The following is a 26,440-nucleotide window of genomic DNA, read 5'->3' as shown; positions in this document are numbered from 1 at the left end:
TTGCATGACTGAACACTTACTTAGACTGAAGGACAAAGTCTCATGCCCACCCCCAACAAAGTCTATCACTCCTCCTTCCTGCCCTGGCACAAGCTGTTCCTCTACCTGCAACATCCGTCCTTCCCCTGCCCTTGCCCTCAGCAAACTCACAGGGCGCGCGCCCTCAGAGTGGGAAGGGCCTCCACAGGCAAAAGAGTGTGGTTCCCTCTCTGTGCTCCCACAGTTCATTGAACATACTTATATTTCAACGTTCATAACATCACAAAGTAATGATATTTCATTTTTACTTTTGAAAATTAAGGTAAAGTATGAAAAAAACGATCGCCCGTGTTCCATTCTCCACCCATCATCTAGGCTTAATCAGTTTAATATATGGACATATTTCTACCAGTCTCCTTTCCTAGGTGGCAAACTGGAATCTCCTTGAAATGCAATGGCAATATACACCCCTCCACCCCCGTTCATACAGTTCTAGAGGTAGAAGCCCAAAATGGGTGTCACTGGGATAAAATCGAGGTGTTGGCAGGATGGTAGTCCTTCTGGAGATCCAAGGAGCAAAACCGCTCCCTTCCCTGCTCCAGTTTCCAGGGGCCACTCGCATTCCTTGGCCCACAGCCCCTGTATCTGCAAAGCCAGCGATGCTGGTGGAGTCTTTCTCACGCTGCGCTGTTCTGACCCTGACTCTCCTGCCTCCCTCCTTCACTTATGAGGATGCTTGTGATGACACTGGGCCCAGCTGGAAAACCCAGGATATTCTCACTGTCTCGAGATCCTGAACTTCATCACATCTGCAGAGTCCCTTTTCCCTTAAAAAGTAACATTCACAGGTTCCAGGGATCAGGATGGGGACGTTTGGGGAAGACCATTATCTGCCTAAACTTGACCCACACCCAAACTTGCTTTGCCTTCCTTCTCTTTCCTTTTTCTGATCCACAGGCAGGAGCACAAGCCTTGACGTGAAACACACTAGCTCTGTCATTAACTGGCTGGATGACCCTGGAGCCATCACTTCGTCTCCTTTAGCCCCTTCTTCCTCATCTGTAACATGAGGATAACTCTTACCGCACTGGGAAATGATAGTAAGACAGCAGGTGAGACATCTAAGGCATTAAACACAGTGCCTGCTATGTTGATGAGCCACAGTAAACATCCCTTTCAACTCCTGCCTGTTTCCATCCTGTTTTCTCTCACCCTCGTCCATCTTCTTCTTCGTCTCCTTTCACTTCAGTGACTCAGTCTAACCATTAAGCTAAAAAGGCTATACATTCATCTCTCATGATTTTGTTTCAGTGCTTCTTCAGATGGAATCTGACATCACTCAAGGTAGCTCAGTATATTTTTATGGAGAGATCCAATTTTTAAAAAGTCCTCTTATGTTCACATGAAACTTATATATATATATACGTCCTACATCTTATACCTGCTGTCCCAATTCTGCCCTCTTAATATCCACATACATTTCCTTATTTCCTTTTTCAGTCTTGCTCTTTACACATTATAAATAAAGATGCTACACAGACAAAAGTACTGCCTGGGCCACAACAGGGAATTCCTTAAGCAAGATGGTGTCTATTGCAAGACATACCCTGAAGCCTGGTTATAAGCGTGGCTTTCAGCAAAACCATTTAACTCTAGGACACAATCCTAGACTCCCAGGGACAAAAACTGTGACACAAGCCACATGCCCTCTACATATTCCTGCCTTTACATTAAGACATTTTCCAAAAGGCCCCTCATGAGTTACTGCTACCCACTCTCTCCAGTCATGCAAGATAAGACTCCCCCTACCATCTTCATCTCCAGCTGGCCAGCCAGGATCTTGGCTAGAAGATGCCTCCCCACCCATATGACCAAGGTGCCACCTTTGCCTATCTATATCCATAATTCTAAGAGCTCATACCCACCCATATTCAACATATGCCTCTCAAATACCATGAGCATTACCACCCAGGGTTTTACAGATTACAAAAACTGAGACAGAGAAGTGATTTACCCAGCATCTAACAACATAATTTAACCTCCTTTCCCACTCAAATAAATGTTAATGTTAATCTTGGTAGAAGATGCCCTAAGATTGCTGAGGTCTCCTGAATGAAATCCACCTTCCTGAATTATTTTTGCCCCTCCATTTTCAAGATGTGACAGTCATCCTTCTGTTTTCTCTCTTGCCCTTGACTTACACACCTGAACTCTAACATTACACTCACAATTACACATCCCCTCATAAAGCAAGCGTTTATGAACCTCAGCCTCTTTGGGGCAAGAAACAGGATCAGGTAACTGGAAAAGTCATTTTTATTGAACTGTCAACTATTTGCACAGCCATTCTCTGGCCATAGACAGGGGACACTGGGGACAAAATGGGTAATGAGTAGGAAAGAGAGGAGGGAGAGTCCCTGGGTTGATCACAAAGGGGAGGAGGTCCTAAATGCAGAAACAATCATAAAACACACCCAGAGTTTGTGGCCTTTGAACAATGGCAGCCCCACCTGCCTCCTTCCCTACCTGCTGGCCTCTGCCTTCCTCCCCAGCCTGCCCCTCCTGGCCTTGACGTCTTAGACCCATACGAGGGGCCTGGAACCGGGGGCCAAACCAGAGCACCCAACACCGAACTGTGTGGGTGGAGGGAGCAGCAAGGGAGAAAGCACTCAATTTACAAGGGGCCTGACTCACTGTGTACACAACACCTGGGCACAGAATGGATTAGGGAAGGCTTGCTAAGCAGAACTCGTGGTTTAGGGAGTTTTACTAAGGACACTTCCTCAATGTCCTACTGAGAGCAGAGGGGTGGGTGTGGGAGGCATGATGGCTTCCTCCCAATGTTTTTAACCTATTCTCTACCTGCCCCCACCCTGCTAGTTACATTCCTCTATCCATAGGTCACTTATTTGCTGAGTTGGTTTCCAGAACAACAACAACAAAAATCTCAGTTGAATTCCTTAAAGATCCAAGCACTCAGTTCAGAACAAGTGTGTCTGTCATCTTAGTGATGACCAGTCAGATATCTTTTCAGGCTCTGGAGGAAGTTTTGACAAGAGCCTTTGCACCACACACTATCCCTCTGGGGACCACTGAGCTACAAACAAGAGGAGGAAGGAAGCTCCCGTGTGCTGGGACATTTATGTTTGCACCTCATCTGATGCTCACGATGACCCTGTGAAGTAGGTGCTATTACCCCTATTAGGGAAATGAGAAACAAAAATTGCAAGAAGATCAATTTTCTTGGCCCTTATCCAAGAACAGGTAAAAGGGAGAACCAAGATTCAGACTCACATGTTTCTAAATCTAAAGCTCATATTTTCACTCCACATCATCCTACCCACCAGCATCCAAGGACAGGAAAGTGACTGTTTCTAACAGAAATACTCATAAAAGTTTTCAGTGAAGGCACAGGATCTGAAATGGGCCTCAGGATGAAAAATAATTTAGGAAGCTGAGTAGGAAGTAAGGGAACTACAGGAAGAAGGAAAAGAATTAGAATAAATGCAGACATGGGAAAGTAAAACTTGAGTTTGAGTCTTACTGCAAAGACCAAGGAAGCAGATGGGGGACATGCTATGGGGCTTTCAATGGCAACCTAGGATTTTGAACTTCATCCTACAGAAGACAGGAGTTACAGGAAAGCTTTAAAAGGTCAGAAACATGACAAAATACCATTTTCAGGAAGATTACTTAGGGAAGTGGTTCTCAACTCCGGCAAATCATTAATTAACTGGAAGCTTTGTTTTTCTTTTCTTATGTTTTATTTTAACATAAGATACCACTAGAACAACTGCTCGAGCTCATCAACAAATTTGGCAAAATTGCAGGATACAAATTAATAGACAGAAATCTTGAATTTTATGCATTAACAATGAACTATAGGAATGAGAAATTAAGAAAACAATCCAATTTACAATCTCATCAAAAGGAATAAAATATCTAGGAATAAACCTACCTAAGGAGGTAAAAGATTAGTAGTCAGGAAACTTAAAGACATTGATGAAAGAAACTGAAGACAGGAGTTACCTCTGTGGTGCAGTGGGTTAACGATCCAGCGTTGCCACAGCTGTGGCACAGATCACAGCTGCAGCTCAGATTCGATCCCTGGCCTGGGAACTGCAATATGCCATGAGTGTGGCCAAAATGACCATACCATTTAACGCAATCTCCAGATTCAATGTAATCCCTATCAAAATACCAAGGGCATTTTTCACAGAACTAGAACAAAATTTTTTTTTTTTTTTTTTGTATTTTCTAGGGCCGCAGCATATGGAGGTTCCCAGGCTAGGGGTCTAATCAGAGCTGTAGCCGCCGGTCTACACCACAACCACAGCAATGCAGGATCCGAGCCGCATCTGCGACCTACACCACAGTTCACAGCAAAGCCAGATCCTTAACCCACTGAGCAAGGCCACGGATGGAACACGAAACCTCATGGTTCTTAATTGGATTTGTTAACCACTGAGCCACAATGGGAATTCCTAGTACAAATAATTTTTAAATGTACATGGAAACACAAAACACCCCAAATAGCCAAAACAATCTTGAAAAAGAAGAACAGAGGTAGAGCTATCATAGTCCCTGATTTTGGACAATACTACAAAACTACAGTAATCAGAATAGTGTGGTATTGGCACAAAATCAGACACACAGATCAATGGTACAGAATAGAGAGGCAAGGGAGTTCCCGTGTTGGCTCAGCGGTAATGAACCCGACTAGTATCTATGAGGATGGGGGTTCAATCCATGGCCTTGCTCAGTGGGTTAAGAATCCAGTGTTGCTGTGAACTGTGATGTAGGTCACAGTTGTGGTTTAGATCTGGCATTGCTGTGGCTGTGGTAAAGCTAGTGGCTACAGCTCCAATTTGACCCCTAGCCTGGGAACTGTCATATGCCATGGTGTGGCCCTAAAAAGACAATCAATCAATCAGTCAATAAAATTTAAAAACAGAGAGGCCAGAATTAAACCAATGAATCCATTTATGGTCAATTAAGCTATGACAAAGGAAGAAGAATACACAATGGAGAAAAGATAGTCTCTTCAATGAGTGATGCTGAGAAAACAGGACAGTTACATGTAGAACAATGAAATTAGAACATTTTCTCACACCATATACAAAAATAAACTCAAAATGAGTTACAGACCTAAATATAAGATTGGAAACCATAAATTCCTAAAGGAAAATAGAGGCAGAACACCCTTTGACTTACATCATAACAATATTTTCTTTGGATCTGTTTCCTAAGACCAAGAAACAAAAGAAAAAAGAAAAAAACAAATAGAACCTAACTAAACTTAAAAGCTTTTGCACAGCAAAGGAAATTACCAACAAAATGAAAAGGCAACCTACTGAATGGGAGAAACTATTTGCAAATGATATGATTGATAAGGGATTACTATCCAATATATAAAAATAGCTCACACAACTCAATATGTTAAAAAAAAAAAAAAAAAAAAACAGGGAGTTCCCGTCATGGTTCAGTGGTTAATGAATCCAACTAGGAACCATGAGGCTGCAGGTTCGATCCCTGGCCTCACTCAGTGGTTCAGGATCCGGTGTTGCCGTGAGCTGTGGTGTAGGTTGCAGACGTGGCCCAGATCTGGCGTTGCTGTGGCTCTGGTGTAGGCTGGCAGCTACAGCTCCGATTAGACCCCTAGCCTGGGGACCTCCATAAGCTGTGGGTGTGGCCCTAAAAAAAGACCAAAAAAAATAAAAATAAAAAAAGTGGGCAGAAGTCCTGAATAAACATTTTTTCCAGCAAAGACATACAGATGGCCAACAGGTGCATAAATAGATGTTCAACATCACTAATCATCAGAGAAATGCAAATCAAAGCCACCATGAGGATATCACCTCACCCCTGTCAGAATGGCTACTATCAAAAAGAACATAAATAACAAATGTTGGTGAGGATGTAAAGAAAAGGAAACCCTTGTACACTGTTGGGAGACATGTAAGTTGGTGCAGCCTATGGAAAACAGTATGGAGGTTCCTCGAAAAACTAAAAATAGAACCACCACCTGATCCAGCAATGCCACTTCTGGGTGTATGTCTGCAGAAAATGAAAACACTAATTGCAAAAGATACATGAACCCCTGTGTGCACAGCAGCATTACTTAAAATCATCAAGACAAGGAATCAACCTAAGTGTCCATGTAGTAAATATACAAAATGAAATATTACTCAGCCATTCAAAAGAAGGAAATTTTCCCACTTGCAACAACATAGATGCTTAGTGAAGTAAGTCAGACAGAAAGACAAATACTATATTTTATCACTTATACCTGGAATCTGAAGACATACAATAAACTAGTGAGTATGATAAGAAAGAAACAGGGAGTTCCCGTCGTGGTGCAGTGGTTAACGAATCCGACTAGGAACCATGAGGTTGCGGGTTCGGTCCCTGCCCTTGCTCAGTGGGTTAACGATCTGGTGTTGCTGTGAGCTGTGGTGTAGGTTGCAGACGTGGCTCGGATCCTGCGTTGCTGTGGCTGTGGTGTAGGCCAGTGGCTACAGCTCCGATTCGACCCCTAGCCTGGGAACCTCCATATGCCGGGGGAGCGGCCCAAAGAAATAGCAAAAAGACAAAAAAAAAAAAAAAAGAAAGAAAGAAAGAAACAGGTTCACAGATATAGAGAACAAGCTAGTGGTTACCAGCGAGAAGAGGGAAGAAGGAGGAGAAAGACAGGAGTAGGAGACTTAGAGTTATAAACTGTTATGTACAAAATACATAACTTATAGAATTATATGGTATAGCACACAAATATATAAATATAACCAATATTTCATAATGACTATAAATAGATTATATAAATAGAATATAATCTACAAAAATATAGAATCATTAAGTTGTACTCCTGAATCTAATTTAATATTGTAAATGAAAAAAGAAAGAAAGGGGGAGGGGGAGGGAGGGAGGGAGGGAGGAAGGAGACTATGCACTTAAAAAAAACAAATGCCTGCCTTCCGAGGACACCAGTGTTAGTACTCCTTTGACAATAAGACTCCCTTCCCAGGCCGTGCTGAGGCCATGCTAACTTGCTGTGTACGTGGATGATCTGTTTTTATTTGAAACCTTGAAGGAATGTAACTTGAAGGATATGTTTGATGGTCTTTCTGACAATATATAAAATTGGGCTGAAAACCATGCTTCTCCAGAGCAGTTTCTCAGACCTATTCACTGTCTCCAGGGCCACCATCCTCTGTTTGGCTCCAATAAAACTCTTTTTTACTATTACTATAGATTGGTTATTGATCATTTCCATCAATCGGAGTAACCAAAGTGATGCCTTGAGCAAAGACCAAAGGGGATGGTGGTGAAAATGGGAGTTCTTGTTCCTAAAGCTACAGAGTCACCACCACGACAGTAAAGAGGGCCACACGATACAGTGGAGAGAGAACTGGACTAAGAGTGAGAAGATTTGGTTTAGATGGAGAAACCCAAGTGCTCAAGTCACGGCTATGTCAGGCAAGTCACCTTCTCTCTCCGGACTTCAGTCTCTCTTCATCCACAAATCTGGGGAAGGGAGAATTAATCTAAATGATTTCTTTTGGGGGAGAGGGAGTAATTTTGAGTTTTAATTGCTTAGACTAAACATTTGAGAAGCCATCTATAGATAATGTAGACAATTTAAAACAAGGTAAACATTATAAATTGATTACAATATAGTACTTTTTCTTCCACCATCACTCTTCAGCACCCCCTCCGTTATGGGGTAAATTAGGTCCTGAGGCCAACATGAAGTCCTTATTATAGTAAATGTCTTTAAATATCATTCATCTCTATGTTTTAAGTGATATGAACTATAGCTTGTTTTTCCAATAGTGTAGCTAAGAGGCAATTAAGCTATTCTTCTAATTCTTAAGCTTTCATAAATCACATTCTCTGTTCTTTCATGATTCACACGTAGTCTTTTTATTTATTTATCATAGTTTTATTGAAATATAGTTGATTTACAATGTTGTGTTAGTTTCAGGTATATAGCAAAGTGATTCAGTTATACACACACATATATATATATATTCTTTTTTGTTGTTGTTGTTGTTGTTGTTGCTATTTCTTGGGCCGCTCCCACGGCATATGGAGGTTCCCAGGCTAGGGGTTGAATTGGAGCTGTAGCCACTGGCCTACGCCAGAGCCACAGCAACGTGGGATCCGAGCCGCGTCTGAAACCTACATCACAGCTCACGGCAACGCCGGATCGTTAACCCACTGAGCAAGGGCAGGGACCGAACCCGCAACCTCATGGTTCCTAGTCGGATTCGTTAACCACTGCGCCACGACGGGAACTCCCTATATATTCTTTTTAACATCCCTTTCCATTATAGGTTATTAAAAGATACTGAATATAGTTCCCTGTGCTATACAGTAAGTCCTCATAGTTTATCCTTTTTTTTTTTTTTGGTCTTTTTTGCCATTTCTTGGGCCGCACCTGTGGCATATGGAGGTTCCCAGGCTAGGGGTCGAATCGGAGCTGTAGCCACTGGCCCACGCCACAGCCACAGCAATGCAGTATCCAAGCCGCGTCTGCAACCTACACTAAGGCTCACGGCAATGCTAGATCCTTAACCCACTGAGCAAGGCCAGGGATCGAACCCGCAACCTCATGGTTCTTAGTTCTCAGTTAACCACTGAGCCGCGACAGGAACTCCCATAGTTTATCTATTTTATATAGAGTAATATGTGTTTTAAAACCAAACTTCTAATTTATCCCTCTTCTCCTATTTCCCCTTTGATAACCACAAGTTTGTTCTATGTCTGCCAATCTATTTCTGTTTTGTAAATAAGTTCCTTTGTATCATTTTTTAGATTCCACATATAAACAATATCATGTGCTATTTGTCTTTCTCTGTCTGACTTACTTCACTTAGTATGATGATCTCTAGGTCCACCCAGGTTGCTGTAAATGGCAACATTCCAATCATTTTTATAGCTGATTAATATTCCATTTTATATATGAACCTCATCTTCTTAATCCATTCATCTGTTGGTGGACACTTAGGTTGCTTCCATGTCTTGGCTGTTGTAAATAGCATTGCTATGAAAAATGGGGTGCATGTGTCTTTTCAAGTATAGTTTTCTCCCAATGTGTACCCAAGCAAATGACTTCTAAGTCTTTGTTATTCAAAGTGTGGTCCAATAACCAGAGCAAACAGCATCACTCAAAAGCTTATTAGAAATGCGGATCTCTGGGGAGTTCCCGTCGTGGTGCAGTGGTTAACGAATCCGACTAGGAACCATGAGGTTGCGGGTTTGATCCCTGCCCTTGCTCAGTGGGTTAACGATCTGGCATTGCCCTGAGCTGTGGTGTAGTTTGCAGACGCGGCTCGGATCTCGCGTTGCTGTGGCTCTGGCGTAGGCTGGCAGCTACAGCTCCGATTAGACCCCTAGCCTGGGAACCTCCATATGCCGGGGGAGCGGCCCAAGAAATGGCAAAAAGACAAAAAAGAAAAAAAAAAAAAAGAAATGCAGATCTCAGGCACTACCAGAAAAATAAGATCTATATTTGGACAAGATACTCAGGCGATCTGTTAGCATATTAAAATTTGAGATACTTCTCTAAAGTGTCTGCCACTTCCAAACTGCAATAGTTTTACAGACTCGCAGATACAGAAAACAGACCTGTGGTTGACAAGTTGTAGGGCAATGGAGGAGGAAAGGACTGAGATTTGGGGAAAGAAGATGCAAATTACTATATAGAGGATGAATAAACAAGGTCTTACTATATGGCACAGGGAACTATATTCAATATCCTATGATAAACTATAATGCAAAAGAATATGAAAAAATACATGTGTATAACTGAATCACATGTGTATAAAATACATGTGTATAACTGAAAAACATTGTAAATCACCTATGCTTCAATAAATTTCTTTAAAAATTATAAAAAATAAAATGTAATAGTTTCAGATTCATCTCAACTCTGGACTTATCGGGAAAAAAAAAAAAAAGTTTACCTAGTCACTTCACCTTGCCCTTTTCCTAATCCTAAACAGAGCTCTTACACTGGCAATCACTGTAGTTTTAGAAACACGAGTGGGGCACCGCTGCCACCTTGTGGTCACGCTCTGGAAATGCAATGAGTTTACCGTGCTCACAGTAAAGGAGCCGGGAGGGTGTGAGCAGACCAGGTGGAGACCAAGGCACAGATTACACAAGAGAATCACAACCACCCACAATGACGAAGTAACTGTCAGACCTGGGCCTGCGTCATAGAGTGATGTCACATTTCAAAAGGCAGTTTTTATAATACCTAATGAAATGTGGTGTTAATGGGAATCCAGGGGGCCAAGCCAAGCCCTACCCTAGTAACCTTCAAGAAGAAAATCACCAGGACAGTTATTTCCAGACATCCAGCTCCTGCCTGAACTCGGTAAACTTTTCATTTTCCAAGGAAACTTACTTTACCCTGACAGTTCTTTCTCATCCTGAGCCAAAATGTGTCCAATGCAGACTCACAAGCCTACTGCTACTCTCTGTAGGCACAGAAATGCCTCATACCTTTTCACACAACAGACCTTCAAATACTTGTGAGAAACCACCATGCACCCCTCCATCCTCCCTCAGCCATTTCCAAAATGACATATTCTGAAGTTCCCTGTGCTCTCTGGTCACTTTCTGACGGGCAAGTGAGGTGTGTCAACCACAGCAGAAACACCGAGTCCGGGGACTGTTCCAACCCCAGCAGCACAGCCACAGGACGACCCACGTCCCCATTCTGAGCACCTCACCTGCATTTAGAGAGCCTAATTCCACACCAGTTGCCGTCAGGAGACTGGATTCGCCTACTTGTGCTGCTGCCCAGTCAGCCCTTACCTGTGCAGGTGTCTACGTTCTGTTCAGCTTTATTGTCAAGAAGCATTTATCAGAGCCTGCTATGCGCTGTGCGCTGGAGACACAGGGATGAATCGGACCTGGCCCCTGCCCTCCCTGAGGACCAGGCATGGAGGGAACCCCACTCAAAGCCAGAGCCTAACAGTGACACGAGAAATGCTGTGAAAGACGTAGACAAAGACTTGGGCTCATTTCATCAACCTCCTGTGAAAATCGTCCACTCTGGGGTTTCTGGGCTCTCACGCTCCTCATTTCAAGCTCCAAGTGAAAAAGTAAAAGAAGGCGAGTGGCCCAGATTGTTGCAGGCAAGGTTCAATCAGACATTTCCCTCTGGAGTCTCCAAATGTTGGTGGGCTCCTGCTCCATCCTGAACGTCCTCTCTCTCCTACCGGAGCTCACCACATCTGCACAGGCAGCAGCCAGGCAGCCGCACACTAGCAGAGATTCCAGCAAGTCAGGAAGCCCGAGTTTTCCTTCCCTGGCTTTGAAGCTAACTGAGTGAGACCCTGAAGAAATCACATAACTTCCCTGAGCTTTCATTTCTGCTTCCACAAAGAGGGGCAGCTGGACGAACTCTCCACAGGTCTGTGTGTAGTGACAGTTCCTCAGAGACAGCGTCACACCTTCCTCTACTCCGGAGACACCCGGAGGGATGTCCGGCACACATGAGGGACTCAAATGCCCGGCACACATGAGGGACTCAAATGCCCACTGAATGTAGGTGTGAACAAATGGCTATTCTTAGAGCAGCAGGAAGCATGGATACAGTCAACAAGCATTTTGGAATGTCTAACTAAGCACAATGTAGAGTGGGGAGACAAAATTACAGTGGGAAAACAGTTATTTCTCCCACTCTCCCCTTACCTCCGTCCTGGAGGCAGACCTTTGGAAGTCGCAGAGTGTTGACTGTTCTAGTCAGAGCTGGTGCTCTGAGTAGCTGTCAGTATTAACAAGAGAAGAGCCTGTCGGGCTTGGGGTGTTTTATAGCCATGGACCTGAGGGACCCTAAGCTCCCTCCCGTGGAAAACAGGACCCGACACCCCATCAAAGTCCGTAGAGGAGAAAGCCAGACGGAGCGAGCTGACAGGGAGCCAGGACCTGGGGAGAGCAGAGGGGCAAACAGAGGGGACCTGGAGGAAGGTGTGAGGACCAGCTCCCTCATCCCCCGGCAGTCTCGGAGTGGACTGCGGGGCCACTCGATGGGACAGCAAAGCAGCCCCTCAGACTCGTGTGTGTGTGTGTGTGTGTGTGTGTGTGTGTGTGTGTGCGCGCGCGTGTGTGCGCGTGCGCACGCATGATCTTCTGTCAGAAAAACGGTTCTTTCTGGTAATGGGCTGCACTTCCACATGCTTCCTAACGTAGCAGGCCTAGTTAAAGGGTTACAAAAATATCGGTCAATTCAACAAACTTTACACACTACCCACATGAGTTCAGGCACATAGACATAAACAAGAAACGGCCCCTGCCTCAAAAGCCCCCACCCAATCAGCTCCAGGCTCCTTCTCTGCCCTGCCCCCCTCTGCCCTCCCCCAACACAAATCCTCCCCCACCCTCCAGACCCAGCCCAAGTTCCGCTAAACCCAGAGTCCCCTGGCGTCTCACAGTCCACAGTGAACTCTTGCCTCTTCTCAAATTTGGTCCCACTGTGTCTCTAGGTGTTATGACATATACACGTCACCTCCCTGGCTAGACTTGAGCTTCCTGAGGACACAGACCACTGTTAGAACGTTGCAGGGAGGAGCCACATCAGTGGTTTATATCAGACCAAGCTCAGCCGAGCCCGAGCCTTCAACTCCAGGACAATCTCCACTGCCTGGCACAGTGCCTGCTGCCTGCAGATGCTTTATAAACTCCGTGGTAGCAAAGTCTACAACATGTCCAAAGGCAAACAATCTGAAACCAAGAGGGTAAGAAAGAGCAAACCAAAGCCATGCCTTCCTTGCCTCCTCCCTCTCCTTGGCTGGAACGGTCACACCACCTGTTCTCACTCTGGTCTGGAGGAGCCAGGGAGGACTTCCTTGTTAACCTTCCCCTCAGCCCCACAAAAATCACCCAGCACTCAAGGCCAGCCTCTGCTCTGTCTTTGAGCCCATTTCCTAAAGTCCCTGGAGTGAGTCACACTTAGTAAGTGTTGATTTCCTGTACCCTTGGTGTTTGTTCCAGGTAGGATCAGCTCCTGCTTTAGCCTTGGACTCTTTCCAAACGAGGTCTGGCACCAAGAGCCCAGCAGCCTGAGCTAACACCTTCCCCGCTGTGGTTCCTGTTTCTCAAACCCTCTTGGACCTGAAGCCTTGAGGGTCTTCCACCAACCCAGGTCCCTCTCCTTTAGGCAGCGCCACCTTCCTGACCAACAACAGGAGGCCTGGTTTGACCCAGCGCTCCAGGGCAGGGCTCGGGGCAAGAGACGAGAGCCTCTCCTCCCTCATCCTCTCTGCTTCCCACCCCGTGTGGCCACAGAACTCGAGGAAACTGTCAAAGTCAGGACACGGCAACTTCCCAAACAACAACACTGCTATTGCCGATGATGTGCCAAGGCTGGGAGTCGGGAGGGCAGAGGGGAAGCAGACCGTGTCCTCCTCGCTTTGCCAACCCTGAGACTCGCTTTCCTGTCAGAGACTAAGCTAGAAAATGCCACTCAAAGGTATAAGGAAATTCAAACAAGCAGACAGACTGGGGGAAGAAATCCTAGCACGTTGGGGGGTATAGAGGGGGAGGGAAGCAGCGCTGCTGCCAAGTTATCAGTCACCTGCTCAGGTTCTTAAGAGTCTTTCACTTCTTTTGTTTGCCTGGTTTTCCCTCCCAGATTCCGATAAAGCCCATGATCCAACCTGTTACCTAACAAGGCTGGTGGCACTTAGCCCTTCTCACCCTCTAGTGGGAACACTGGCCTGGGATTAAAGCGCAGACCACCAACCCCGAACCACACTCAGCCTGAGCCACCCCAAGGAGTGGGAACCTGTCACAGTCTTCAAGCGACTTCAAGTGACTTGTCGCAGCACCAACAGGTGGAATGAAAGTTCTAATCGCTTCCCTCCTTCTGTTGCTGCCACTAAGGCTGATGTCCACGGTCTCCAGCAACCCAAATACAGGTAAAACAATTTTTTTAAATTTTCTGTGAAAGATAAAAAGGTGGGAGAAATGTGGCAAAACAGAAACGAGCATGACCACACATGCAGTAAAATGCAGCCCCTCTAGGCCTCAGGGACTGGGGGCAAGTTAGCCTTTCTCAGTGTCTGTTTGCTCCTTTATAAAAAGGAGAGAACTGTACAGAAATCCAGAGAGGGCTGTGAGAGTTAAACGGGAGGATGTGTGTGAAAGTGCCTGCAACTGTAGCTGGCGGGGGAGAAGTAAACACGGGCTCCTCAAAGATTTGCCGCCTTACCTCTGCCCCAATCCCTGTGGCAGAGAGCAATGAACCTCCCCAGGGCCAGCCTGGGAGGCGGTGGTGGAGGGTGTTGAAGGTGACTGGACATCTGAAGACAAGAAGTCGGTCCTCCATGACATTCTTTACAGCGCACCAGACGTGTCCCAACCATTTTTAGCGCAACTTCATGGTAAGGTGATGATGAACTAGAAAAATCACACCACCACACAGTACCCATGTTTGAAGCCCTGTTCCCACAGCTCACCTTTGGGTTAGGGGTTCCGAATAAGCGCCACTTTTCACTACAGCCAAGTGGCCGAGCCCCTAGCAGGGCAACTGTGCAGAAGGGACCTCATCCCCACGTGTGTGCCCACTGGAAGGGAACATCTCCCCAAGGGCTACCTGAAGGCCAAATAGCTTTGTCACTCAGCATTGACTCAGCCCTAAAGCCACGGCACCCCAATCCCCCCGACTCCACCCCAATTCCAAACGTTCCCTCCCTTACAGAGAGAGCTCTCTGGAAGCCGCTGGCCCCACAGCCCTGGCACTAGACCACCATTCTGGAAGGGAAGGCTTTTCCACCGCTGTGACAGAAACCAAGGCTCGAGTCCTCAGGCTGGATTCAAAGCTCCAGCCACAGCTGCCTTTCAGTCCACCCCTCCTCACACTCCCGAGTGCTCTGTGCTCCACTCAGCTAGACCCCGGGGCTGTTCCCCAGCTGGTCTGGTGCTTTCCCAGCTCAACTTTGCTCACACAACCTGCTCCAAACCACCTCCTCCCACAGCCTGCCTTGATTCGCCCCAGGCCCAGACGTGAGCCCTCCCTCCTGTGAACAAGCTTAACTTGACTCTCTGCACTTTTCATGCTCTGCCTTAGGTAAGCTGAGGTGTTGGTGTGCCTCTCCTACCCCTGGCCCTGCCCTTCTACCCTGCACCCTCCCCATGGCACCTCCTGGTATATTGTTCCACATCCCTCACACTATCCTGCACGGTGCTCACTAAACATTCGCTAAGTAAAGAAAAAATCTTCAGGTTTCTGAGTTCAAAATGTTGCCCTTAAGGGATTCTATACTCGGTTTCATAGCAGCACTACTGACATTAGGGCTGGATAAGTCCCTGTTGTTGGGGGCTGCTCTGCACTTTGTAACCTGTTTAGCAACATTCCTGTGGCCTCTACCTGCTAGAAGCCAATAGCAGCCTCTCCCTTCGCTTCACCCCACCCCCAGTTAACAAATATCTCCAGGCTTTGCCAAAGGTGCCCTGGAGGGGGTACCTATCCCCATTTGAGAGCCACTGTTTATACCAATAATTCTCAAACACAGCAACTCCTTTAGACTCACCTGGACCTTTAGACTCGACTTGAATTCAGGAGAACCATGATCCAAATCCTGGCTCCATGAATTTGCAAGCCTGGACAAGATGCTCAACACTTTTAAGCCTACAGTTTTATCATCTAAAAATGAATAAACTACCACTTAGCATATATAACTGTTTTGAAAAGTAAATGATTGATAATATGAACCTAGTAAGGATTCAAGAAATGAACTGGGTAAAACATCTAAAGTAGCTCCTAAGGCACAAGGGCAATGAGTTGAAGAAAGCTCACTAGGCCGCGAGGTGGCGCAATGACAAACCACAGAGGCTCGGTGGTGGCTGAGCTCAGTTCTTGTTTCCCAAATCTGGTGAGAGGAAATAAGACGTACTCATCCCCACTCAAAATATTCTCAAAATAAAATATGATCTTGCCTTATGTCTGAAAATAACCACATATCCATGTTTAAAATGCTTTTCACAGGCAAGTGGAAATTAAAAAAGAAGTAACTAAGAACAGATGAAAATGTTAAGAAATAAATTATTTACAATAATAGAATACTCTTTATAAGATTACTTATTAATTTTAAAATTACTTATAATAGTAACTTCCATGTATTAAACAGTCCATGTGGCAGGATTTCCCTAAGCACTTTATACATTCCTCACCGAAATCTAGTGTACTTTTTTAACTTCTCATTTTTCAGACTTAAAAATGTTGTATAAATAATCAGAGCTCCAAAAGATCCAAACTCTACCAAGTTTTTTTTAAACAACACCATACATAACTATTATCAAAAGCAAAAAATTAGCAATGCTACACAACTATTAGCAAGTGCACAGATTCTCAGATTTTGTTAATCTCGATGGATGTCCTTTTTCTGGTCCAGAATCCAATCCAGGATCCCACACTGAAGAAAGCATCTCTCCTGGTCTCCTCCAATCTAGGGTAGTTTCTCAACCTTCCTTGTTTTTCATGACCTTGATGCTTTTGAAGAGTACCATCAGTTATTTTGCAGAATGTGCCTCAATTTAGGCTTATCTGATGTTTCCGTACGAACAAATTCAGATTACACATTTGGGGCACTAATACCACATGCCTTCTCTCATGGCAGTGATGTTAAATTTGAACACCGGTTAAGATGGTGTTGGTAAAGGTACTATTTTCCCATTTCAATAAGTATCTTGTGGAGAGGTACTTTGAGACTATGCAAACAGCTTGTTTCTTCTCATCATACTTTTGCCCATTAATTTTTAAAATTCATTGATGATTCTTGCTTCCAACAAGCATTACTGTGGTCTTAGCAAAATGGTGATTTTCTATTCCATCATTCCTTCTATATTTATTAAGATTCTACTATGTGTAAGAGCTATTCCTTCTCTCCCATTTATCTAGGCATTCAATTATTTATTTATAGAAGTAAAGACACAGGGATATGTATGGATTATAATCTATTACTGAATTTATTTACAATGTTGTTCATATTGTCCCACTGTTGCTCACTAGCCACTGGGCTCAAGGTGGCTTCAATGTCTTTTTGACATATCATTTCCTTTTCTTTTTCTTTTGGGGTGCATGCCCATGGCATGTATAAATTCCCAGGCCAGGGATCAAACTCTCACCATGACAGTGACAACACCAGGTCCTTAACTGCTAGGCCACCAGGGAACTCAGACATGTGATTTCTTTAGCAGTTCCTGAATTTCTCACACCACAAAGATATTCCAAGCTCATCTTGTACTTTCCTTCCCAGCCCTGAGGTCAGCCATTTCCCCACAGAGTCCTGGTTTCCTTCGTGGGAGAATGATATTCACAAACCTGAGGCATTAGTTATTGTCTGTTGCTACTAAGGCTACTGAATCTGGGCCCTCCGGTGGACAGAACTAGAAAACAGATGATATACTCACACACCAATGTACCTTCTTTAGCCCTATTTTACAAATTATGTAAATGAGGCACAGAAATGTTAAGCAACTTGTCCAAAATCACAATGCTAATAAGTAGTGGAACTGAGAAGTCAAAATTAAAATAGATTTATCATAAAAGCTAACAAGTGGAAATGACTTCTTTACACAGACAACTGAACAGAAAGCAAGAAGCCTAATATTCCAGCATAAACACTCCCTTTGGAAATAGCTTCCAGGATAACAACCATCATGTACTGAACACCTGCTTGGGCACTGAGCCTACAGTAGCTCCTTTAGTCCTAACAACACTGCCAGGTAGCTACTAATATCCACTCTGCAAACCAGAGAACCAAAGATTACAGAAGCAAAGTGACTTCTCAAAGACTATATAGTTAAGCAGTTGACCCCAGGTCTGTCTGGATATAAAGTATATGCCCTTTCACTATATCAATATTTTCCAAAACTGATTTTAAATAGAACATGAATTAGCTTCCACTTTAATATTCATATACTTATTTCAATGCATGTATAAAAAAATCTAAGCATGTATCAAACCTGTAATCTCAGAGAAAACATTGCTTCGGAAAGAGCCATTTTGTAAATTAACTTTATTTAGAGAAAAAGTTATGAATTAAATAGTGGAAGAGGTGGTATAAGTTATAGCAAAATCATAAAAGTGGTCCAAAAATGTCGGATGTTTGTCATGAAGGACATAATACTATAGTAACGTGCAGCTTCATTTTCAGATTCATCCAGATATTAGGGTCATGTAGGGCTGCAGAAAGAACAACAGAATAAGAGTATTGTACCCAGGTTTTAACTCCAGATGAGTCACCATTACCTTTGTGAAGTTGGACATTTCATTCACTCTCTCTAGGTCTCAGTTTCCTCACCTGAAAATAAAAGAGATAGTGATTTAGTTAATCAGTACAGCTCTTTTAAAAGCAACTTGGTGATGATATCAATAAACATAAGACTGTTCTTAATTTTTGACCCAGTAATTCCATTTTTGGAAATCTTGTCCAAGGCACAAATCCAACATTTGGAAAACAGTTACAAGCACAAAGAAACAATAAATATCGAAAAATAAAACAATCTAAATATTCAGCAATGGAAGAATAGTTAAATAATCTGGAGCACATATTTGAGAATGTTATGCAGTCATTCAAAATGTCTGTAATAAATATTCTAAGACAACACGGGAGCAAGCTTATAAAGTGAGCAAAAGGGAATTGTTCATATACAGTGGTTATCACTATATTTTTTTATAATTGTATGCAGGAAACATGCCAAAATTCCAACAGTTGATAAAGAGTAAAAATTTCTTTATTTGTACTTTATGAATTTTTTTTCTAATATAGTTACATTGCATTAAAAGTGAAAAAGAAAAATTTCTCAATGAAGGAGTTCCACTAATAATGTCCAAGATTCCTTCTGGCTCTAATATCCTGTGGCTTTTCTCTAGAACTAGAAGTAGAGGTCAGGAGAAAGTGAAATATCAGAAAACTTCAGATGGCAAGGACTCTGCCTGTTGAGATTAACACCACTCAAAACCGGGCATGAGGACATTTGGAAACAGCACTTGGGGAAATGATGCAATGCTCTCCATCTGTGTGGCAAAAAGGGCATGAGTCTGGGAAACAAGAGAGTTGGACTGAACCAGATGCTGCTCTAAGGGCCCTCTCTGGACAACTTGTCTGTCTGCTTATCAAACAAACATTTACCATGAGTCAGGAGCCAAGGAACTGAATAACTACTGAGCCAGAGCCCAGTGAGGAAGAAAGATGTTTACTTTACTAGGACTGCCAAACAAAATACCACAGACTGGGTGGCTTAAACAACAGCAAATTATTTTCTCACAATTCTGGAGCCTGGAAGTCCAAAATCATGGTGTCAGAAGTTTGCTTTCTTCTGAGGCCTCTCTCCTTAGCTCACAGATAGCCATCTCTTTGCTATAACCTCACCTGGTCATTCCTCTGGGCATGTACATGCCTGGTGTTTCCTTGTGTGCCCAAATCTCTTCTTATAAGGATTCCAGACAGACTGGATTAGCGCCCAACATAAGGGCCTTATTTTAATTTGTGCCTGTAAAGGCCCTATCTCCAAACACAGTCATTCTGAGTTATTTATTTTTATTTTTTGAGGGATCTCCATACTATTGTCAATCGAGGCTGGTCCATTTTACACTGCCATTGACAGTAGTGCCCTAACTCTTTTTATTTTATTTATTTATTTATTTATTTATTTATTTATTTATTTTGTCTTTTCATGGCCACACATGCAGCATATGGAGTTCCCCAGGCTAGGGGTCTAATTGGAGCTGTAGCTGCCAGCCTATGCCATAGCCACAGCAAAGTGGGATATGAGCCAGGTTTGCAACCTACACCACAGCTCACAGCAACACCAGATCCTTAACCCACTGAGCAAGGCAAGGGATTGAACCTGCATCCTCACGGATGCTAGTCAGATTCCTTTCCGCTGAGCCACAATAGGAACTCCCATTCTGAGTTATTAAGATTTATGGCTCATTGAGTTTTAGGGGGACACATTCAGTCCACAACACATTTCAAAAAATAAACAGTAAGTGTAATTTGCAGTGACAGCTACATTCAAACATGATGAAGGAACATGTGATGCCACATTAGGTCTGGCAGGAAGTAGCAATTCCTACACAGAGGAAGCATCATCTGGACCCAGTTCTAGACCAGAATCTCTATAAATCACCATTTTTGATTATCACAAAAATATCTTAGGTATCACAAAATGGGAATAAGATAGCATCAGATAATAAAATAGGCTTGAATAGAGTTCCAAAGAGGAATGGATTTGTGCCAGAGGAACAGAGGTAAATACCATTATCTTGCAGTTAGTTGAACTGGGATTATGGATACAAATACAACTAAATGTGGCGGTCAGGTGAAGTTCCTGACTTCTTTAAGGAATAATCTACTCCTTGTTCTCATTCCTTAAGTCATGAAAATTTTAATGTGTGTAGGGGAGATCTTAATGGGGGAATATTGTAAGGTCTTGATTAACCCCTACCTTCTGTCCTCTCTCCTATCAAAAAGCCATTATTTCTCCATCTGGTTCCAGCTAATCTTTTCTCTAGGCCAGATTTTAAACTTCAATTCTTTATCTATTTAAATACTAGTCTCTCGAAGTACCCTAGTTCCCTGAGTGAAAAAGGAAAAGCAAAGGAGATGCACTGAAAAAATGTGGACCATTTGTCTTGGTCTCTTCTTCACCCAGTGCCTGGAAGTGACCTGTTTCCTTCTGACAGGAATCACCAGAGGCCATAGGGACCCACGGCAGGCTTCTGGGAAGTGGCTCCAGGAAGCTGTCCAAGAATGTGAGTGCAAAGGTCAGTAATTCAACATTGACAACAGTGATGCACCATCAAGATCCCAACTTGCTCCCTGGGTCCCTCCGAGACCAGAGCAGATGTTATCTGAGCTGACCTCACCCTGTTCCCTCTCCACCAGCCCATCACATGAAGCACCAACACTTATTTCCTTCCTGAGTCTCAAGCAAGTGCTGGACTCCTGCCAGGTCCAGGAAAAGCTGGCTGACTCTCTGGCTTCCCTCCCCTTATCCTTTTCCCCAACATCCCAGGGCCGCAGTCAAAGACCTTCTTGGACCCCATTCTCAACCTTATTTCACTCACACGTAAGACTGAAATCAAGAGGCAAAAGGGGAGTTCCTGCTGTGGCACAAGGGGATCAGTGGCATCTTGGGAGTTCTGGGACACAGGATCGATTCCCGGCCCAGGATGATGGGTTAAGGGTCTGGCATTGCTGCAGATTTGGCCTAGGTGGCAACTGCGGCTCAGATCTGATCCCTGGCCTGGGAACTCCACATGAGGAAAAAAAAAAAAAAAAAGAGGGAAAATGTCTTGCTTGAAGTAAAGCAGCCACTAAAAGGCAGACACGTATGTCTTATTCCTCATTTTTCAGTCTTCCTAATGATACTCTGATGCCTCTTCCAAATTTGCCACCAAATTCTTGCCCAGAGAGGTCAGGCAAAACAATCTAGAAACGCTGGTGCTCATACAACTGGATATCTCCATTGTTCTATGTTGACCTTTTTCCACACTCACTGCAGTATGAAAAAGAACTGAGAAGCAAGAAAGACGGCAGGTAAAAGAAACATATTCACCCTCCTAAGCAGAAACCCCCTTATTTCAGATTGGTTCCTGAGAGCCCCTAGAAGAAAATTCATGACAGCGCACGGGCTGCCGAAGAAGCCATGTCCCTGTGACCATTTCAAGGGCAGAGTGAAGAAAACCAGTAAGTTACAAAAGAATGACCTTCCTTAAACCAGAATGACTGTGGAATCAACTAGGGATGAAGCAGGGGTTGCAAAGAGACAAGAGAAATGAAATGAAGACCAGGATAAGCACACAGCTCAGCCCTTTCTACTCAGTGTCAACTTGTGGGGAAATAGGAAGAGCAAGAAAAGCAAAACACAATTCTTTTATGACTAGAGAAGCTTAACCCAATTCTTTAATGATACTATGCCATTGCTTATCAAAGTGGAGGGAGACAGGGCTGTTGGGGACCTGTTCATAGATCTCTGACAGTGACACCAGTGTCTGTGTTTAGGTAATTTAAACTACCTCCATAGTCTAGGTATAATTAAATGTCATATAAAAAAGTATATTGATGGAGTTCCCTGGTAGCCTAGAAAGTTAAGAATCTGGTGTTGTCACTGCTGTGACTATGGCCACTGCTGTGGCACAGATTCAATCCTTAGCCTGGGAACTTCTACCTGCAGCAGGCATGGCCAAAAGAAAAAAGAAGTATATTGGCAAATGTTAAACTGATTGATATTATGCTGTTGTCAAGAATGAGATAGGAGTTCCTGTCATGGCTCAGTGTTTAAAGAATCCGACCAGGAACCATGGGGTTGCGGGTTCGATCCCTGGCCTTGCTCAGTGGGTTAAGGATCCTGTGTTGCTGTGAGCTGTGGTGTAGGTCACAGACTCGGATCAGATCCCAAGTTGCTGTGGCTGTGGCATAGGCTGGCAGCTGCAGCTCCGATTGGACCCCTAGCCTGGGAACTTCCATAAATGAACATATTAAATGTTCATCATTAGCAGACTTATTGTGTGATCATTTCAATATGTATATAAATATCAAATATTATGTTGCACACCTGAAACTAATATGCTAGATATCAATTATACCTCAATTAAAAAATTTCATCAAGAGCAAACTGGACAATTTTGCATTTGCTGGAAATAATTAGGTAGGAGTTCCCACTGTGGCACAGTGGTTTAAGGAACCAGTGTTGCTGCAGCTGCAGAGTGGGTCACAGCTGGAGCTCAGACTTGATCCCTTGCCTGGGCACTTCCACATGCCACTAGTGCGGCTGAAAAAGAAAAAGAAAATTAGCTAGATCATTCCTTATACGTTGATTGGAAAGATATCCACAGTATATTAAGTGAAAAAAAGATGCAAAGAACCTCTATTTCAAACCCATCACAAAAATATTTTTCAGGAGTTCCCGTTGGGACTCAGCAGTTAACGAGTCTGACTAGTACCCACAAGGACGAAGATTCGATCCCTGGCCTCACTCAGTGGGTTAAGGATCCGGTGTTGCTGTGAGATGTGATGTATGTAGGTCACAGATGCGGCTCGGAACCCACCTTGCTGTGGCTGTGGTGTAGGCCAGCAGCTACAGCTCCAATTCGACCCCTAGCCTGGGAACCTCCATATGCAAAAGGTGCAGCCCTAAAAAAGACAAAAAAATTTTAGAAATTAAAAAATAAATAAAAATTAAAAAATAAAAAATATATTTCAGTGAATTAAAGATCTAAATTTGAAAGACAAACTTTTTTTTGAGGAGGGGAGATGCAGAAGTTCCTGGGCTAGGAATTAAACCCAGGCCACAGCAGTAACAATGCCACATTCTTTTAACCACTAGGCAATGAGGGAAATCCCTGAAGGACAAGCTGATAAGGGAATATAGCGGAATATATTCATGACCTTGGGGCAGGAAAGAATTTCTTAAACAAGGTACAAAAAGTATAAGTCATAAAGGAAAAAATTAATAAATCTGACTTCATTGAAATTAAGAAATTTTGGTCATCAAAAGAATAAAATGATAATCTACAGAGTAGGGATATGCCTGCAACTTTTAATACTGACAAAGGATTAATATTCAGAATACATAAAAAATTCCTATAGATAAATGAGAGGAAGGCAGGTAACACAACAAATAGGCAAAAGACTTGAATAAGCACTTCAGAGACAAGAAATCCAAATAGCTAACAAACATGGGAAGTGGTCCTCAACTTTACTAGTAATTAGGAGAATATGAATTAAGCCCAAATAGAGATCACTCTACATCATCAGATTGGCAACAATTTTAATGTTTGACAATACCAAGTATTGGCAGAGAGTAGCACAGAGAAACTCTCATCTCCTGCTAGTGGGAGTGTAAATTGGTAAATCACTTTGTTTTTTTGTTTGTTTGTTTTGTTTCGTTTTGTTTTGTTTTTGTCTTTTTGCTATTTCTTTGGGCCGCTTCTGCAGCATATGGAGGTTCCCAGGCTAGGGGTTGAATCGGAGTTGTAGCCGCTGGCCTACCCCAGAGCCACAGCAACTCAGGATCCGAGCCGCGTCCGCAACCTACACCACAGCTCACAGCAACGCCGGATCGTTAACCCACTGAGCAAGGGCAGGGACCGAACCCGCAACCTCATGGTTCCTAGTTGGATTCGTTAACCACTGCGCCACGACGGGAACTCCAAAATTGGTAAATCACTTTGAAAAAATGCTGGTAGTTATCTAAGTTTAAGCTCCTGACCAAGCAATTCAACTCTCAGACCATAAACTCAAAAGGAATGCATGCTTATGTACACTGGGAGACATAAACAATATTTCATAGCCATTATTCATAACCACCCCAAACTGAAAATTGGCCAATGAAAAAATATATAGTAGTATTTTCAAATATTATGTATCTGTGAAGTATGAACAATAACAAAACAACATAAACGAATCTAACAAACATGTTGAATAAAATTAAAAGAAAGAACAATCATACCATGATTTCATATAATGTTCAAAAAATGCAAAATTACATGATTTAGGAATGCATAGGTAGGTGGTAAAACTATAAAGAAAAAAATGATAATGCTTACTACAAAAGTCAAGATTGCCACCATGGGGGGAGAGAGTAGAGATCAGAAAAGGAGGAGGGTTGCTGGCAATATTCTATTTCCAGACCTGGGTATTAGTTTCATGCATATTTCTTTGTAACCATTTACTGAACTGTACATTTAAGTCTTAAGGACTGCTATAGATGTATAATATTGTGCAATAATAAAAGATTTGTTAAAGGAACACAGTAAAACAATATGTATAGTATAAGCTCATACTTGTGTTTTAAACTGTTGTATTTTTATACAAAAACGTTTGGAGAACTATGCACCAAACTAGTAACAGTAGTTAGCTCTATGAAATGGGGAGTGGAGATTGGGGTTGGGGCATCTTTTAACTTTTTACTGGGTATATTTTTTCATTTTGATATTTTCCACTGAACAAGCCTTACTTTTAACAATTTAAAAGTTCTTGGAGTTCCCATAATGGCTCAGTTTGGTTAATGAATCTGACTAGGAACCATGAGGTTGCAGGTTAGATCCCTGGCCTTGCTCAGTGGGTTAAGGATCGGGCGTTGCTGTGAGCTGTGGTGTAGACATGGCTCGGACCCCGCGTTTCTGTGGCTCTGGTGTAGGCCAGCAGCTGAGGCTCCGATTAGACCCCTAGCCTGGGAACCTCCATATGCCAAGGGAGCGGCCCTAGAAATGGCAAAAAGACCAAAAAAAAAAAAGAAACCCAATTTCAAAGCTCTCATAAAAACTGAACATTGGAGTTCCTGTCATGGCGCAGCAGAAACAAATGTGACTAGGAACCATGAGGTTGCAGGTTCGATCCCTGGCCTCACTCAGTGGGTTAAAGTTCCAGCGTTGCCATGAGCTGTGGTATAGGTCGCAGATGAAGCTCGGATCTGGTGTTACTGTGGCTGTGGCATAGGCCGGCAGCTAAAGTTCTGATTCGATGGGAACCTCCATATGCTGCAGGTTCTGCCCTAAAAAAAAGTCAAAAAAATAAAAATAAAATAAAAACTGAATTTTGAAAATATTTTTAACAGTAATCTCTCCCTTTTCTTTTCACCCTAGGACACCAAAGACACCACAAGAAGCAAAACAAGCCCTCCAGAGCCTGCCAGCAATTTCTCAGACTATGTAAGCTGGAGAGCTTTTCTCTGCCTTTATAGGAGCTCTGAGAGCCCACCTTCCTGATGAAACACTGTCAGTCAACAAGGCAGTGAGCACACCTAGAAGATGCTCTTCTCTCGCCTCAAGCTCCCCACACCTGTCCCTGCTTCCTAAATCATTCCACTGTTCTCAAAAAGCATTTTCCCCAAGATTATTGCTCCCTGGAGTGCCTTCTTCTCTTGTCAGTCTTTTCCTGGGGCTTCTCCTTACCCAGCTTAAACTTACTTACCTGAAAGAAACCAGGAGTCCCCGGTTGCCTAGCTGGTCCCATGGGACCTTAAATACAACCAAGCAAGTAGCAAACAAAAGGCAATAAATATGTTTAAATATAACAAGTCAAAATCATTTTCAAATAGGGCCTAGAACCTCACATTCAGTCCAGACGACTCACTTTACCTTGTTCATTCCAAACTCAATCCAGATTATACGCACATCCAATACTACCCTCAATCTCTCTCCACTGCCCATTTTTTTATTCTTTAATTCATTCAACAAAATTTTTGGAGGTAAGAGCTAGGTAAGGCAAAGAAAGAAGTTAAAGCAATGAATCAAACATAGTCTTACTAAAGATAACATAGGTTAAAAAAAAAACCTGGCACAGTTTTCTTAGCACGTAAAACCTCTCCATTATTTATCATCATCATCATCATCATCATCAATGGTCATCTGATACTGTAAACTTCCAATCTAGTAAAGGAGACATATGCAGAGGCATAGTTCAAGGCTAGAAATTGATGTGAACGATTTCAAATG

The 26,440-nt window shown here is 43.2% G+C and overlaps 2 protein-coding genes across 2 annotated transcripts in view; both read left to right on the top strand.

Moving 5' to 3' along the window:
* LOC125133212 (carcinoembryonic antigen-related cell adhesion molecule 1-like) overlaps positions 1-26,440 on the top strand; it is a 101,216-nt gene that overhangs the window by 56,690 nt on the left and 18,086 nt on the right. The window lies entirely within an intron of this gene.
* Positions 13,598-25,838, top strand: LOC125133085 (C-X-C motif chemokine 17-like). Its single transcript, XM_047791104.1, has 4 exons — positions 13,598-13,910; positions 20,684-20,764; positions 21,588-21,689; positions 25,589-25,838. The coding sequence occupies exons 1-4, from the start codon at positions 13,832-13,834 to the stop codon at positions 25,684-25,686; spliced, it is 360 nt and encodes a 119-aa protein (XP_047647060.1). The 5' UTR covers positions 13,598-13,831; the 3' UTR covers positions 25,687-25,838.

This window comes from Phacochoerus africanus, chromosome 8 (genome assembly GCF_016906955.1).
Source record: "Phacochoerus africanus isolate WHEZ1 chromosome 8, ROS_Pafr_v1, whole genome shotgun sequence".
NCBI lineage: Eukaryota > Metazoa > Chordata > Mammalia > Artiodactyla > Suidae > Phacochoerus > Phacochoerus africanus.
This window is presented reverse-complemented; position numbering and strand designations above follow the sequence as displayed.